Source organism: Cuculus canorus, chromosome 4 (assembly GCF_017976375.1).
Source record: "Cuculus canorus isolate bCucCan1 chromosome 4, bCucCan1.pri, whole genome shotgun sequence".
NCBI lineage: Eukaryota > Metazoa > Chordata > Aves > Cuculiformes > Cuculidae > Cuculus > Cuculus canorus.
In genome coordinates, this window is record NC_071404.1 from 3127036 (window position 1) to 3140680 (window position 13645).

The 13645-nt window shown below is 41.5% G+C and overlaps 1 protein-coding gene across 1 annotated transcript in view; it reads left to right on the forward strand.

The window, feature by feature from the left end:
- Positions 1–13645, forward strand: part of DNAAF9 (dynein axonemal assembly factor 9) — an 83148-nt gene that overhangs the window by 22215 nt on the left and 47288 nt on the right. Inside the window, exons 5-10 of the mRNA XM_054064947.1 lie at positions 1943–2039; positions 3697–3803; positions 7174–7251; positions 10143–10241; positions 11028–11083; positions 12851–12986. Of these exons, the coding sequence (XP_053920922.1) occupies positions 1943–2039; positions 3697–3803; positions 7174–7251; positions 10143–10241; positions 11028–11083; positions 12851–12986 (573 nt within the window). The remainder of the gene's footprint in view (positions 1–1942; positions 2040–3696; positions 3804–7173; positions 7252–10142; positions 10242–11027; positions 11084–12850; positions 12987–13645) is intronic.

Here is a 13645-nt window from a genome sequence, read left to right on the forward strand (position 1 = left end):
CTATAGCCTCTCCTTGCTTTCTTCCTTCCTACTTGCCTTTAACTGGACCACAGGAATTTAAGTGAATGTCCAAAAACCATAATTTTGAGTAGTGCCCATTTTCAAAACGACCAAATAAGATGAAATACTGATATTTGATCCAGGCTGTATAAGCTTTCTAGGTGTCGTGACTGTATGGTTTGTGGGACTGGCTGTATTTCTACCTGTGATAGCAGATAGTGAGCAAGCCTTTAGCACTCTGCCAAAACCCAAACTCTCATTCTAAAGGCATTTTAAGTCTTGAGAAACTGGCAGTTGTTTGGGGCTTGGCTTTGAACCGCGACTTTGATCTGGCTTCCTGGGATTGAGGAAAGAATGCATCGTGGAGGAACTTGGGCTGCATCTTAAGTTCAGGCTCGTCTTAAAAGAACTTGCTCTTAAAATAAATCTGTTGGGTGTAACCTGCAACTCAAAAGAAGTGCATACAAAAAATTCATAATCATGTGATTTACCTTGATACTAAGTTCAGAGCACTGAACATTAAAATAAAAAGATAAATAAAACACCACTGCCTTCTGATCTTGTTCCAGAAGCAAGTAACTCCTGCAGTACCCGGCAGTGCCAGGCCCCTTGGTTTCAGACTTGCTGCTAAGCTGCACCTTTCCAGATAAAAATCAGAATGCGCTTTAGGTTTTTGTTATGTTATAAAGATTATTTTTGTGTGATTTCTCTCTTCAGTCTCGTTTTTATGCTTCCCTGAGACATAAATCTGTCTAAGAAGAACATGGAGCTATTGGAGGGGGATCCAGAGGAGGCCTCAAGTATGATCTGAGGGTTGGAGCACGTCCCATAAGAGGATGGGCTGGGAGAGTTGGGGCTGTTCAGCCTATAGAAAAGAAGGCTCCACAGAGACCTTGTAGCAGCCTTCCAGTACTTAAAGGAGGCTACAGGAAAGATGAGGACAGACTTTTTAGCAAGGCCTGTTGTGACAGGAGAAGGAGTAATGGATTTAAACTAAGGGAGAGGAGATTTAAATTGGGTATAAGGAAAAGAATTTTTATAATGATAGTGGTGAAACACCGGCGCAGGTTGCCCAGAGAGGTAGTGGAGGCCCTGTGCCTGCAAACATTCAAGGTCAGATTGGGTAGGGCTCTGAGCAACCTGATCTGGTTGAAGATGTCCTTGCTCCTGCAGGGGAAATGTACCAGATGACCTGTAAAGGTCCCTTCCAACCCAAAGTATTCTATGATTCTATGTGTTCTTTGCTCCTGCTCTTCAGTCTACTGAAGTCTTCAAACGACCTCAGTCCGCTACTAGCATGAAACAGCAAAATAAGTTTGCGTGGTGGTATCTCCTCTTCTTCCGTCCTGCTTTTCTTACATAAACCCCTCCTCAGACAGCAGCAGGTTCTCAGTGCTTGTTCTCTAGCCTCTGATGCTCATCGTGTCAGTTGGCTCTCCCGGCTTAGTGTTGTTAAGCTGGTAATTTTCTTTTTTCCCCTAAGTGGCAAGTCACCAGCTTTCCTGTAACCTCTTTCAGTACTGGAAGGCTGCTATAAGGTCTTCCTGGGGCCTTCTCTTCTCCAGGCTGAACAAATCCAACTCTCTCAGCCTGTCCTCATAGCAGAGGTGCTCGGATCGTGTTTGTGGCATCATCTGGACCCAACAGTTCCATATCCTTCTGATGTTGGGGATTCCAGAAATGGACACAGGACTCCAGGTGGAGTCTCACAAAAGCAGAGTAGAGCGGGAGAATCCCCTCCCTTGTCCTCCTGGACACGCTTCTTTTCTTGCCCTCTGGATATGGTTAGCCTTCTGGAACCTGTAGGTAGTGTTTTAGTGAATTATGTGAAGTGACATTTGCCCTGAAATTAAAATGGTATAACACACATTCTCTTTAGAGCAAAGCTAACAATCAAGTTAGGCATGCTTAATAAAATCTGTTTTCAAATGACTTCTTTCAGTATGAAGATGAAGAAGCTGCAGAAGAATTCAAAATTTCCAGCTTTGTAGACATGGTTCGTGATTGCAGTCGCATTGGTATTCCGTACAGCTGCCAAGGTAGGTTGGCTCGATTTGTGCTTATAGTGTAAGTGCTTTGCTGCATGCATGTCGTGCAGTTCAGGGAATGATAATTTTCTTGCCTTTGGTGAGAAACAAGAATTAATATGTTAATAGTTTCCTTTTAGCCTCTTTTTACTTAAGAGTAGGGTTTCTTTCTGAAAAATGTAAGCCCACAGACTTCATCTGGAGAGGGAATGCTCACAGCGTGAGACAGAGAAATAATTTGCATTCAGAGAAGTGTGTTCTGCTGCTACAGACGTTCTCTGTTCAGATGGGAGCTCCAGATAAATCCTTCTTTATATAAGGAAAGAATAAACATTTCGTTATGCAAGTTTCCTTTCTTTAGCACTGAAAACGCTGGCCTGTGTGCCTTCCTGTTATGATCCGTAGCCAGCCTTGCAGCCTGAGCGGTGTAATCTCACATTGTTGGGTGAAGCGTGCTTTGCAGCATCCCGAGCAGTGAATAATACAGACGCAATACAGTGCCTGTACTTGGCTGTGTCATGTGAGCTTCTGGGGTTTTTGATCCATGATACAGTCGGTGAGAAGCAAACAGACAAAAAATTGTTTTCTACTGTTGGAATGGGTTCAGAGGAGGCCATGAAGACGATCTGAAAGCTGGAGCTGAAGGCAGGCAGAGAGATTTGGGATTGCTCAGCCTGCAGAAGAGAAGGCTCTGGGGAGAACTTAAAGCAGCTTCCAGTACTGAAAGGGGCTCCAGGAAAGCTGGAGAGGGACTTTTTCCAAGGGCCTGGAGTGATAGTATGAGGGGGAATGGCTTTAATTGGAAGGAGGAAGATTTACATTAGACTTTAGGAAGAAATTCTTCTCAATGAGGGTGGTGAGACACTGGCCCAGGTTGCCCAGGGAAGTGGTGCCTGCCGCCCCATCCCTGGAGGTGTTCAAGGCCAGGCTGGATGGGGCTTGGAGCAGCCTGATCTACTGGGAGGTGTCCCTGCCCATGGCAGGGGGTTGGAACTGAATGATCTTTAAAGTCCCTTCTAACCCAAAATATTCTTATGATTTTTGAACTATCTAAGTTCAAACCAAACTCTTCTTTTTTTATTACTCCTAATTCTTCATTGTTTCTCTTGAGGAAGGGGTCACATGGTCTGACTACCTGGAATATCATTAATGGGGCAGAGCATGGAGGAGCAGGGCGGTTCTTTCTTAGGAAGTATCTAAAGAAGGTGTGTAGCTTAAGGATGATAGTCATACTTCATTTCCGATTAGTTTCACCAATAAGTACCAGGCTGAATAGTTTTCTTCTCCCCACCTTAAAATTCTGGTTTACTTAAGGCCAAATATTTGAAGAAATTGGAGTAAGCGAAGCTCCATGTTTATTATCTTGAATTTTAATGGGCACAGTTTTCCTAATGGTCTTGGAATGAAATTTGCACAAGTCACATTGTCCTTTATGAGACCAACAGCTGGAAAAAAAAAGAGACAGAATTTGGTGTGTGGAGAAAAGATTTTCTAAAAGCTATTTCCTTCAGAAAAAAACATTCTTCAGCTGCAGACTTAAGTTATATGAAGACATACTGCGATAATTGAGATCCTTTATCAGACTCTCTCAGAACAGCTGTAAGATCTCACTGAAGCCAAGCTGCTGGTATTTGTGAGAGAATATTTCTGTGAAACATTTCTTTTGCAGGTCATCTACAGATATTTGATATGTTCATTGTTGAAAAGTGGCCAATAGTGCAGGCGTTTGCGCTGGAAGGAATTGGGGGCGACGGCTTCTTTACAATGAAATATGAAGTGAGTAGTTATGTTTTTCATTTTCTTCTGTCTCCATTCTTATGCAGAAGTTGAATCATGAAATTATTTCTGTTGGAAAGTACCTTTTGACATCATCTAATCCTGACTCACTGCTCAAAGGAGGGCCAGCATCTAAGTTAGTTCAAGTTTTTCAGGATCTTATCCAGCTGAGTTTTGAGTGTCCAAGGATGGGAGACATCAGTCTCTCTGAGAGACTGTTATGAACTAAACAGCGTCATGTCCTGGATAACTGAGAATTGTTCGGTTCCCTCTCTGAGCTCCCTGCTACGATATAGAACTTTTTTCCTTGTCTTCTAGATCTTCCCCTACCAATAAGAAAAACCCCTTTCTCTTGATTCTGCTACATGTGTGTAGATACTCAAAAGGAGTACAAGAGAAGCTCACTGCTGACAGACTGGAGAAGAGGAGACAGAGGGGAAACCTTATAGCTCTTTACAACTACCTAAAAGGGGGTTGTAGCAAGGTGGAGATTGGTCTCTTCTCTCTGGTAGTCAGTGACAGGACAAGAGGAAATGGCCTCAACATGTGCTAGAGAAGATTTGGTTCGGGTATTAGGAGGAATTTCTTTACTGAAAGAGTTTTCAAACACTGGCAAAGGCTGCCTAGGGAGGTGCTTGAGTCCACATACCTGGAGGTGTTTAAAAGATGAGTGAGTAGATGTCATACTTGGGAACATGGTCTAGTGGTGTACTTGGCAGGGCTGGATTGATGGTTGGATTCAATTATTTTAAAGGTCTTTTCCAACTAAAACCATTCTGTGATTGTGTGACATTAACTGAGAAAATCGGAACTCTGTTTCTTGGGTCACTGATTTTGACACAAGAGATGCATTTCCTTTTCTAACCAACATTGTATGTTCTTAGGTGGTCATAGTCTGGTGAATAAGGCAACAGTACTTTTCATGATGCTGTTAGTTTTAATAATGATTCATTGTTCTACTCTGAGCAGTTTGTGTCATTTGATTTGCCTATTTATTAAATATACTCTAACAATATCCTCAGAGCAGAAGATGCTTCAGAAGCTTCTTTTATTTCATTTTCTTGGACTTCTGCCACAGAAATGCAGATGTCCTATTTTTCTTGTCACTCCCTATTTTTACAGGCAGTGTTCTTTGTCTGACTTTTGACAATTGGAAAAAAACTCAGTGAATTAATAGCACCATTGTTACAGTCTCATCACTTCTAGTACTGTACACACTTGTTCAACAATCTCTTCTGTGTGTTCAAGTGTGCCTTTCTGTCTCTGAGCACTGTACTCCTTCCACTGATGCCTCCCTTCATGCCTTTCTTTTCTTTCATTCCATCACTAGTCCTGGAATCATCTCGTTGTGTGAACCTGTCAAAATAATTTAATACAAAGTGCAAACAGAAGACCATCGTTTTGGAGGTCTAAGTAGCAGTAGCCCTCCCTGATGTCTGAACTTCGTGAATATTTGTGAATTCAGGAGTTGTTTGGGTTTAATGAAAGAGCAGTGAAACTTTGGAAGAGGCTGCGCAGGGAACTGGTGGAGTCTTCTTCCATGGAGGTGTTCACAAAACATGTAGACGTGACACTTCCAGATATGGTTTAGTAGGCATGGTGGTGCTGGGCTGGTGGTTGGACTGGATGATCTTAGAGGTCTTTTCCAACTTTAATGATCTGTGATTCTGTGATTCTACTCTTGCCAATTCATTTCATGAATCTGTAGAGGCTTTGACAAAACGTGTAGACACCATGGCAATGACTTTCTGAGGAGAGAGCCTCTGCTGTTTCACTGTGGGAGTGGATATTGTCTTCAAAATACTCTTGCAGGTTTAAAAGGGAGCACTGCAAATCCTCAAAGGCTGTTTTCAAGAGTGAGCATGTCAGCTCTGGCGGTTCAGCCAGTTCCAGCTTCAGTTCTTGCTTTCTTCCCCCTAAAGTCATAAGGGGATTGCAAGTGGGAAGTGGCGTTCTTAACTTTTTACGTAACCGTGTATCCATGGTTTTAGACAGCTGCTGTAGGTCACAGATGGGGAGAGAAACCCATCTATGGGAGGAAACACATTTGGGATCACTTGAGGGGCTGGAGCGCATCCAGAGGAGGAGAATGGAGCTGGGAAAGCAACTGGAGAACAAGGGTTACGAGGAGCAGCTGAGAGACCTGGGGTTGTTAAGCCTGGAAAGAGGAGGTTGAGGGGAGACCTCATCACTGTCTACAACTGCCTGAAAGGAGGTTGTAGCGAGATGGGTGTTAGTCTCTTCTCCTAAGTGACAGGCAATAGGACGAGAGGAGGAAATAGCCTGAATTTGTGCCAGAGCAGGTTTAGATTGGACATCAGGAAAAGTTTCTTCACTGAAAGGGTTCTCAGTCCCTGGCAGACGCAGAGGTGGCTGAGTCTCCATCCCTGGAGGCATTTAAAAGACTGGTAGATGAGATGCTCAGGGATCTGGTTTAGTAGGGGACAGTTATGGTTGGACTCTATGGTCTCAAAGGTCTTTTCCAGCCATTCTGTGATTTTGTGCTGTAAGATTTGAAGATAAGCGAATGATGATAATTTATTAATATGTTTTTCAGTGCATTCAGGGCAGTTGCTCTCTTACTGGAGAAGTAACAGTTGCTCGAGGTGCTGTAATCCAGAGAATTTACTGTACCAATAGGTGAATGGAAGTGATGTCTGGGAAATCATTATTGCCATATCTAATAACAGAAGTAACTGCAATAACTGCAAAGAAGCAATTTAAGAAAATTTCAGTCAATGCTGCATTTTTAGTTAAGTGGATGATGGGGAACCCTGTAAATGTTGAAATTTTTCATATAAAAGTGTCCCTTGATATATTTTTGAATAGTGTTTTCATACGCATCATCTTTCCATGTGGAAGAAGGTATTGTTAGCTGCTAAGTTAAAATGGCTTCGCCTAAATTTATGTTATGCTTACAGCAAGAATTGCCTGGAGCGTAGGACGAGTGACCTTGGAATCCATTTCTTGCCTGTCTTGTCTCTGAAAGCTGATCAGAGTTGGACTTAATGATTTTAGAGGTCTTTTCTAACCTTAATGATTCTATGATCGCTCCCTCTTGGTTGAACCAACTGATACTGTTCTTTGTTATTAACTCAGTTTTGAAAGACTTCATGAAATTATTTGTTTGAAAGGTGCAAACAAAACTTTGCATGCACGTTAAACCCTCACTGGAGGAGATGTCAGCATTCAGGACACTTTATCTGCTCAGTTCTTTTCTAACCATGTATCTGAATATGTATCTGAATTCAGAGTAAAGGACTGTTGGACTGGGGAATGTGTGGCAAATCTGATTCCGTGTGGCTTTAACCCAAACCTGTGGCCTTCTTCGTGCTGTTTTTAACAGAAATGTGTTCAAAATCTTTTCCAGTTAATGGACGTCAGTGTTGATTTGTGGAAGACGTACAGCAAAATGGATCCCGTTTCCCTGGAGGATTTGCTCTTTGAGGTAATGCAGGTGAAATATTCTGGATCAACTGCTAGTTTGTTAGCGTCACCACAGAGTAAACTTTTGATTTTGGGTTTGGTTTTATTGGTGCTTATGGACTTTATCTGCTGGCTCTGTGTACTGTTCATCACAAGGTCTCTTTCCTTTCCTCACATCTACTGCAAAGTCCACAACACATTAAAAGAGCTTGTCTGGGATTCCTTGAATTTCTTAATTTGCCTGGAATTCTCCTAAAAGTTTCTCTAAATGGTGTGACTGTTCTTCAGGTCATTGGCCTGTGTACAAAGTACAGGAAGTTTATATATTTGTGTGTTAATCCTCCTTTTGCAGCAAGAGAGGGGGAAAAATCCATATAAACGTGCAGCCCTTCTTCCAGGAAAAAATACTTTCAGGATTGCTTTGTAACTACTTTAGGTGGGTAACAGTGCCACACAGTGGCTGTCCTCATGCCTTGTGAAATACAAACAGTGAGACAATACAGTGGAAAGTGATTCCTCACTTCAGTGCAGTGGTCTGATCTCAGTGCTGGAGAGAAATCAATGTATGAGTATTAGTATATATTATTTTCTTGGTTGATTTTTTTCATTGGTTTCTAGCTTAGCAGCAAAATAGGCTTTTAGTATGCAGCAAGTCCAGCAGTAAGTATCCTTTATTAGAAAAATATTAGTATTTCTCACCACTCCTGTTGTTTATTCAACTGCTGTAATGAAAATTAAAATGTCATACAGTTTATAAGGCTATCACCCTGTCATACTTCATTTCCCCCTTCCCATGGAACTGAGATAAGTATTTGGGACTGGAACACCTCTGCTATGCAGAAAGGCTGAGAGAGTTGTGGTTGTTCAGCCTGGAGAAGAGAAGGCTTCAGGGAGACCTTAGAGAGGCCTTCCAGTACCTGAAGGGGCTCCAGGAAGGCTGGGGAGGGACTTTTTACAAGGGCCTGGAATGATAGGATGAGGAGTGGCTTGAAATTGGAAGGGGGAAGATTTAGATTAGACATTAGGAAGAAGTTCTTGATGATAAGGGTGGTGAGACACTGGCACAGGTTCCCCAGGGAAGTGGTGGCTGCTCCACCCCTGGAGGTGTTCAAGGTCAGGTTGGATGAGACTTTGCGCAACCATATCCAGTGGGAGGTGTCCCTCAGGGGACTTGGAACTGGATGATCGTTAAGATTCCATTACTATTTTCTTGTATCTGGTGAAAGTCTACCCTAAAATGGGGTTACGTATCCTATTTTGAAGCTTTGAGTTGGAAAGTTGTTTTTAAATTAACTTCAAATTTTCTGAAAAAAAGAATGAATGGGTTTTTTGTACAACTGTGGTTTCATAGTAATTGGTGATGTTAAGAATGAATCTTTTCTTCATGAGGATGAAGCTGGGTGTGCTTAAAGAGCATTTCAAACTGGTATATGTTCATATTTATTTTGTTAACACAGCTTTGGTTTTGAGAACTTCTGATTTTAAATCTAGTTGGAATTTAAAAGCATATTCTGCACAATATTGGTGTGTTCCAAATAAGCTGACAAAAGCACTTTTTAGTTCTTAGCTTCAATTAAAAGTTTATTTGAGGCTGGAATATTCTCCAATAATAGTTTCTCCCATTAGAGGTTTAAAATGAAGGTTTACCTTTAATATAACCTTTATTTGGATTTTGGAAGGCTTATAAGATGACATCAAGATTCATTCTTTAAATTTCATTTATTGCTGCATTAGTGAAGTGACTGAAGTAGAATGCTGTGTTATATTGAAACCACTGCTAAAATGAGAGCTCCAGTTTTGCTTGTCCTGTGTCTGGAAAACTACACTTTCTAAAATCAGGATGTCTTTGTTCTTCCAAGTGTGACAATAACTGGGAGCAATCTTGAGCATATTAAAATTGCCTCATTCTGTAAGGTTCCTGGCTTATCAGTACAACACACTCTTTTTATTGATTCTCAGATTTATTTTAATTAATTTGACTGCAACACTTACCCGTGGTTATCTTCCTTTTTATTCTGCTTTAGGGAGAATACTTCTGATACTTCTTTCTTCACATAGAAGTCTTTTTTACAAAAGCAGATCATGACTGTCTGCCACTTGCATATCACGAGCTTCTCAAATTGTCCTCCCTGTTCCTCCTTTTCTGTCCATAACCTTAGTTAATGTCAGATACAAATTCCTGCAGAACCGTGTACAGATTTAAAAACTTGAAAATTAAATCTGTCAAAGCGTTATGGGAAGCAGGAGGTCTGGGCAGGAGGATCTGGACTGATCTCAAACCGTTGTCCTTCCTCAGCTTGAATGCGGATGGAGCACGGCTCCAGTCCTTTTCTCTCTCCAAAAAAAAAGCAGCCCAAAATGAAACAAAGAAAGAAGCCCCACATCCCCAAAAGATCCCTTAAATACAGCAGAATGTCCCTGTCTTTTAGAAGATGTTTATTTTCTCGTACTTGCTGTTTCACCTAAAGTACCTGAAGGGACCTACAAGAAAGCTGGGGAGGGACTGCTTACAAAGGCTTGTAGCAATAGGACGAGGGGCAATGGGTATAAACTGGAGAGGGGCAGATTTAGACTGGACATGAGGAGGAAATTCTTCACTCTGAGAGTGGTGAGACACTGGTCCAGGTTGCCCAGGGAAGTTGTGGCTGCCCCATTGCTGGAGGTGTTCAAGCCCAGGCTGGATGGAGCCTTGGGCAGCCTGATCCAGTGGGAGGTGTCCCTGTCCATGGCAGGGGGTTGGAACTAGATGACCTTTAAGGTCCCTTCCAACCCAAACTATTCTATGATTGGACAGGCTATATTCCATACTGCATAGTGAAATGTCATCTCTGTTGATCTAAGGTAATTTTGGTACAATCCTTTCTATGCTATAACAGTTACCTCACTAAGTAATGTTGAATATCTTTCTTCCAGGATTTAATGATTTTTGAACACCAATGGACCAACTTTTTTGCTACTTTTGATACTGAAATTCCCTTCATTCTGGAACTATCGGAATCTCAGGCGGGGGAGGTATGTCTGCGTCATTAATCTCTTGAAATGCTCATGTCAGCCATGCAGGAGCAATCAATAGTCAGCATTGGGTTTGTTTTGTCTCTTTTTTTTCTCCCTACCCCATCTCACCTTTCAAGTTTGAGGAGTAGAAACTATTGTTTTTTTTGAAGTTCACTATCTACTTTACCTGTCCATGTTTTGATAGCTCAGCACTGTCTCATGTAATTCAGTTGAGTGTTTGTTGACTGGTATTTGAACTTGTTGAAGGACAGGAAGGACTTGGGTCTGCTAGAGCGAGTGCAGAGTAGGCCACAAAGATGTTCCAAGGGCTGGAGCATCTCCCATACGAGGACAGGCGTAGAGTTTTGGTTGTTCAGCCTGGAGAAGAGAAGGCTCTGGAGAGACCTTAGAGCAGCTTCCAGTGCCTGAAGAGGCTACTGGAAAGCAGAAGAGGGGCTCTTTACAAGGTCCGGGAGGGGCAGGCTGAGGGGGAATGGTTTTAAGCTGAAAGAGGAGAGATTGAAATGAGATCTTAGGAAGACAATTTTTCTCCGTGAGGATGGGAAAGCCCTGGCACAGGCTGCCCAGAGTAGTCGTGGCTGCCCCATCCCTGAAGGTGTTTGAGGTTGGATGGGGCTTTGAGCAGCCTGATCTGGTGGGAAGTGTCCCTGCCCACGGCAGGGGACTTGGAACTGGATGATCTTTATGGTCCCTTCCAACTCGAGCTGTTCTGTGATTCTATAGTATATCCCACTTTCTCTTCATTTATTTGTTAATCAAGTGGGTTTTTTTTCTTCTTTACAGCCTTTCAGAAGCTATTTCAGTCACGGGATGATCTCAAGCCATATAACAGATAACAGGTATCACTCATTTCCTATTAAATTGTGGTGTCACTAGTACCTCGATTTATTTCCGTATCTCTGGTACCATAATACTTTTAATTCCTTTAGAGACCATCTCAGAATAGCACATCTCATCTTTGCATATTTAAGTGAACTGTGCAAAGTCAATTCTGGGAAGAATAAGCTGAATTTTCATGGGATTTAGTGCTGTATTTATTACATATACAATGTCAATATGCTCGAAACATTGTGGTTCTAGTAGTCAGATACCTAAACAAACTTGCAAGCTTTTTGCATAGGGACAGTGTCACAGTTTAGCCCCCCCCCCCAGCCAATTTCAGCAGCTAAAACCGAGCAGTTGGGTTCCCAATTCCCTTCTTCCCTCCCACTCCCAGGGAAAGGGAATTGAGAAAACTGAAGTGGTTGGAAAACTAAACCTGCAGCTCTAATGAAATAATAATAATATTAATAAGGAAAATAATATAACATAAATATTAAATCATGCCTTCCCTCACCCCTTTGATGACCCTACGTCACCACAGATACTGTAGAGCAGATAGGAGGAAAAGGGTCCAAGTTTAGGAGAGAGCTGGGCTCACAAACTGGATTTAGGAATGCATGGATCCAGGATCAGGGGCAAACAGACAGACGAGGTCCTCACATTGGCCATGGAAAAGCATGAGACCCTTGTGATCTCTCAGTTTTATACCGAGTGTGATGTCTATGGGATGGAATCCTCTGTTGATCAGTTTGGGGTCACCTGTCCTGTCCGCCCCTCCTGTAGGTGTGACCTTTTTCACCTCTTTGACTCAGATCTCCACCAGCTCGAGGATTGCCTTGGTTTCTCTAGGAATAAGGACAAGCCTTAGCCTTTCTGCATCCCAGTGCCCTGTGTGATTCCATGCTAGAGACAAACCCCGTCTGAAAAACTGCAATTAACTTTGAGAAAATGAGGTTACTTAGGCGAAACGGAGCTGAAGTCAGAAAACTGACTCTACTTTAGGTCAAACCATAACTGACAGCAGTGTCGGAAACTTTTGGTCCTATTTATGTGATATTCAAACCCAATTAAAATATGAAGGTTGTAGAAGTCAGTATAGTTTTGTGAGTCACAACATGCACAAGACCAACACTTAAAGCCAGGCAGTTAAACCCCGAAATCGTAGCAAATTTAAATGGGCAATGCAGGTCAGCTCTATTTTATTTCAGCGTAGAAATTTAACTGAGAGAGGAAGGCTGTTTGTCATGTGTTCAAAACTGAGAGTTCTGCTATTTTGAGCTAAATAAGGTTGCTTAGCTACTTGAATGTTTCTGGAGATTCCTCTTTATTTGGAATTAAATAGTGGAGCTCAATGTCCTTTATTGTTTTCTCATCCTATGTTGTTTGCATATAAATAACGAAAAGAAAAGCCTTGACCTCTCTGTCTGAGTCTTGGGCCCAAAGCCAGAGTTAAAACCAAAATAGTTTTGTTTAATTCCATTATAGTCATTTCAGGGTTCGGTAAGTTTTAAACTAGTCAGCTTTTCAAGGCAATTAACTTCAAAATAGAAGAAAAAAACACCCTTTCTAATAGCATTTGGGAAGTGGCCATGAGATATGTTCTTGTATGTGAAAGAAATGAGGGTCTTGTTTCTTCTTTGAAACTTGTGAAACTTACTTTTTTAATCGTACTCTTTTAGTGAGAAATTCGATAGTTGATCTATCTGACTTGGAAGCTTTGATTTCATTTGTTGTTGTAAGTTTTCTTCAAGTACTGTAGTGTTGATATCCTCTTTTCTCTGTAGTCCCAGCCGGCAGCCCTTCGTTCTGTTTGGTAGCCACTCGACTAAGGAAAACTTGAACTCTGCTAACTTCAATTTTCCATCAGAAGGACATCTTGTGCGAAACACTGGCCTTGGAGGAAGCACTGCTAAGCACATGGTAAGGCTTTTAGGTAGTTATCTGATATTTTTAAGAGGTTTCTCTTTGTTTATTTTTGGGTGGGGGCCTTAAAATGCGTTCCTTCCATGGTTTAAATACCTGATTCTTAACATACGAAAACGTATGTTACCTTAACAATTAGTTTAAGGGACAAATATCCTTTTTCTCTTTTTCCACATCAAACTATACTGGATGCTTAATCAGGGACTGCTCAATGAATTAAAATATTTTTCTCCCTTTAAAAAGACAGCTTTTTTTTAACACTTGTGGTATTGTATATATGTAGGGTGGGGAAGAGGGAAATGTTTTTTGTGAGCACACTTGTCCTAGCTGTAAAGTGAAAATCTTCCCAATGGTGGCATAGGATGTGCTTAACTCTGGTGCACAGGTTTATTTTAATCAGAATTGTTTAACTCTTTCTTAAAAAGAAATGGAAAGACACTTTTTTTGTTAATAACTTTGGGAATAGGTAAAAGATACTTGCGGGTACCCAAATCTCAGTGTATGCTTCAGCAACTGAACTGTTCCTGAAACTGAAAGTCTTTCTTTTGTTCAAAGAATGTTAAGATGAACTTGTAAGATTAACTTGTTTCCATTTTCAAGTAAAAGCTTAGTTTTAAAACATATGATGAGGTCGATGGCTTGTTGCACCACTGCGT